The sequence below is a fragment of the Pinus tabuliformis genome, chromosome 8 (assembly GCF_031772625.1).
Source record: "Pinus tabuliformis cultivar Carrire ecotype Pingquan chromosome 8, CPIR1, whole genome shotgun sequence".
NCBI classification, from domain to species: Eukaryota; Viridiplantae; Streptophyta; class Pinopsida; order Pinales; family Pinaceae; genus Pinus; species Pinus tabuliformis.
This window is the reverse complement of record NC_142294.1, coordinates 400,980,035-400,983,812: the sequence shown is the minus strand read 5'-3', so window position 1 is coordinate 400,983,812 and position 3,778 is coordinate 400,980,035. Positions and strand designations below refer to the sequence as shown.

General features: G+C 38.8%; 1 protein-coding gene across 1 annotated transcript; it reads right to left on the bottom strand.

The window, feature by feature from the left end:
- Positions 1–2,333: 2,333 nt before the first annotated feature.
- LOC149235765 (uncharacterized) lies at positions 2,334–2,747 on the bottom strand. Its single transcript, XM_089368654.1, has one exon. It carries the CDS (start codon positions 2,745–2,747, stop codon positions 2,334–2,336), a length of 414 nt encoding a protein of 137 aa, XP_089224780.1.
- Positions 2,748–3,778: the final 1,031 nt, after the last annotated feature.

Below are 3,778 nucleotides of genomic sequence, written 5' to 3'. Positions count from 1 at the left end.
TGAGCCAAACTTTGAATATGTCAAGAATTTTCCTTTCCTTCGGGCCTATCTGGTTATTTCGTTCCTCCATCTCTAGCACTTTTCTTGTGTTATTGAGGATCTCCTTGATTCTACAGTCTTCTTCAGCAGTTTTTGGCACTTTCATATTGGGGGTAGCTTTTTCCATGGAAAGTGTGGGTTGTTTGTTAACATCCATAGACTCGAGCGAATGTTGAGAAAACATATCATTTTCAACTTACTTCTATTGTGTTAGTTCCAGAGTTTCCAAAAGTGTGAAGGCATTTTCATCCCGTTGAGGAGGTCTTTTACGAGCCAGGTGGGTTGTTTGGTCAGATATTGGTTGAGGCATTGGTAGATTAGATCAAGCAGTCAAGGGAGCGACCTAAAATCAATTCTGGCGATTTTGGGGACCTCCTACATGTTTGTAGCATTCTTCATCATGTTACGGAGCTGTATGTTGGGATTCCTTAGCTAGGATAAGTGGGTAGTCATGGTATAGGTGGCCATATTCGTTGAAGTGGCGACATTTAAAGGTGACATGCTCATAGTCAAGGGGTTTCGGTCAAGTGAGTCATCATAGGCTAGCTCGATTATTTCAAACAAGAGTTGGTAGATATTTATATCAACACAGATGCATGCACATTTTGAATGTCTTCGATGCCTTGCAATCTATGAAAATTTTACAAATTTTCAAATCACATTACCTATTCCTTCAACTAGATTAGGTTCCCAAAAGTCCTCAGGAAGGGAGAATAGTCTTACCCACACACAGGCTACCTGAAAATCTTCCTTGTCAGGGTTATAAGACTCCTCCCAATAGCGAAGAAAGAGTCATCCACTCTTCATGAAATAAGGCCCGTTCTAAAAAATGTGTTTCATGTTGTCCAAATCTACAAAGATCACATTTGTTCTTGATCCACTAAAGAATATCCATCTCCCATGGCTAAATACCCAGAAACTTACAGATGAGGGTGTGATATTTCATGCATTGTCTTGATTTCTCATGTCAATTATTTAGGATCATAATGTTGGGATTTGTTGGACACCTAATCCTCAATGGGTTAGTGTGGAAGCCGAATAGACAAAAGGAGTCCAAGAGACCTTGTGATGTGGAATCCAACGGTTAGAACATGTACTAAATGTATATAATTTGTTAATAAAATGGTATTCTCATGTTTGATCTTTCAGATTATGTTGCTGCCCATGTGTGTTTAAGATGGTACCAAAGTAGGTGTATTCCTACCCTGCATAATTTCTTTGAGCCATTTGTTTTATGGCCTTTTTGTGTAGGCCATTTTTGTCATCAATTCTCCATTTCATGAATATTTTCTCAGCTAAATTTTAGTTGCAACTTGTTATTTCTCCAGTGCCATTTTTATTCACCTTCATATAAAAGAACTCCTCCTCTTCTTTGCTCTGACATATAATATCCTGCTCGTACGCTGCCCACAACGCTACTAGTATTTGCTCTTCTCTAACCGGTTGTTTATAATCTTGATACATATAACGTTGCGCTGCTCTGACATGGTATAATCTGATGTTTCATATAATCCACTATTCATTACTATTCCTGTATTATTTGAGTGATCCAGCGCTACCTCCTAAGGATTGTTGGTTGATCTTCGATGTGTTCAGTTCGAATGCTGCCTTGAATTCCTCTCCTCTGAGGCTGCACTGCTCACCTATGCCATATGTTGTCATACCTATCACATGTTTTTAATACGTTTTCTATGCCGGTTTCAGAGCATTTGTCAGAATAGAGGTAACGTCTCTCAGCTCTTCCCAGGTGCATCTCTATGAGATGTTTTAATCTTCAAGGTATCCATACAGAGAAATCCCACACAACTCAGGTTTGGTAATATGAAGCGTTTCTTTGAGCAGAACATTACGTTTTCTCTGGTTCCTACGTTGTCCATGACCTCACTGTAGCAAAGCAGAATCAACAAGTTGTCTCTACACACTCCTATGGTTGCTCCTTCCTCTGTGTTCCTTATGGCTTCTAGTTGCATCTCCTGAAGAATAGCTCCTTTTCTCATCTGTTCTTTCTTGATCTGCTCCTCGAAAAATTGTTGTTTCGAGCCCACCTTTGAAGGACAAATAAAATATTCGTGGGTGCCTTGTAAATGTTTATGGAAATGCATTTGGGAATCTGAATTCTTCAAAGAATTTCCCAAAGATTGGAACTACCATCCTCTTAAGCACACAAAGTAAAAGGATGTCATGTATAACCACCACAATACGCTTCTCCATTTCCGCCGAAGCTGGATCTAGATGTCTGGCATCTAAATAAGGAGATATGTATGGTTGTTCCATCCAACTCCTTTTCCATTCCATTATAGTTTGTTCGACCCTTGACTCGAGAAAACTTGCATTATAGTTTTCCCTTCTATTATTTCAAATAAGCCTTGAAGTGCTTCTTTCTTAGAGTTTTTCTGACCTCTTCCTAAGTTGTAAATGCAATTCTCTAAATCGACTCTGGCAGTGTGCTGCTTCTTTACCTCTTCATCCTCCCTTCTGAATCTCTCGACATCACTTGTCATTTTCTTGATCTCCTCTTTTCTCAGTCGACCACCACTGTTTGTTATGGTAATAAAATTGCTTACCCCACTTCCTTTGTCCCAGGCTGACACCTTCAAAATTCCATCTGTGTCCAATTCAAAGACAACTGCAGGGCTTGGAACTCCACAATGGGCTGCCAGAATTCCACTCAACTGAAATTCACCCAGCAGATTGTTGTCTGCAACCATTGCTCTTGGAATGAGATTATTTCTAGGAATGACTACAGAGTATTTCAATATACGATGGGAGGCTATCCAAGGTATCAAATTTCAAGCTTTCATTGAACCTGTCAAACTCCATCGAAGGTTGTTGTTGGTCGTGAACAATATAGTTGTAGTGCGTTGGATAGTGTAATGGTGTCGTGGCTCAGAACTAGTTGGTTGCTACATTGAAAGGGTCAGTCTATCCTCATGTATCCATCGTATTAGCTTGCTCACTCGCTACTATTGTATGCATCTTGTGCATTAATTTATTTTGAAGATCGTATGGTATCAATGTATGCTGGTACAAACTCTTGGTATGTTTGGCATAACTAAATTTGGTGTATGCGCTGCGTATGATGCGTTCAAGGAGGTTGCTTATGGTATGACAGTGTATGGTGTGAAAACAGTGATGATTCGAATAGAGATCAAAGAAATCACAAATGTTGCTTTGTTCATTTCCATTTATCTGGTGTTAACTATATGATGTGATTGCAAGTAATGTGACAACAACTTTTCGTTCCATGTGGGCGACAAAAAATGGTTTTAAATGCATCCCTTCCTGATGAAGAAATGGAAGCATGAGAGGTTTTAAATCCAGAGTTCAAAGTATTGTTCCTTTTCTATTTTTGTCAAGTTTTATATATTAAGAAATTTACCTCTTAATCTCTCGTGGCTGCTCCTCATTTTTGCATATGCGTTGTTAGCTCTCCATAAATTTTGTGTGGTATATGAGGGCAGATTTTTTTCTTTTAAGAAGTGGCAAGATCAGAGAATATTTGTTTGTACCGTAGTCAAAGCATTTATATATGAACATTCAAGTCGTGTCCATGACATGGTGCTATAATTGTTGATGTTTTGATAGCCATCATTTCTTCTTTGAAAGTGAAGGAGTACTTGAAGGATCCAAGCAAGTTTGCAGTTGTTGTTGCCCGAGTTGTGGCATTGTATTTAAAACTCACTATAGTTTTTGTCTACATATATATGCATTGACTCCTTGATTCAACTACTGCATAAGA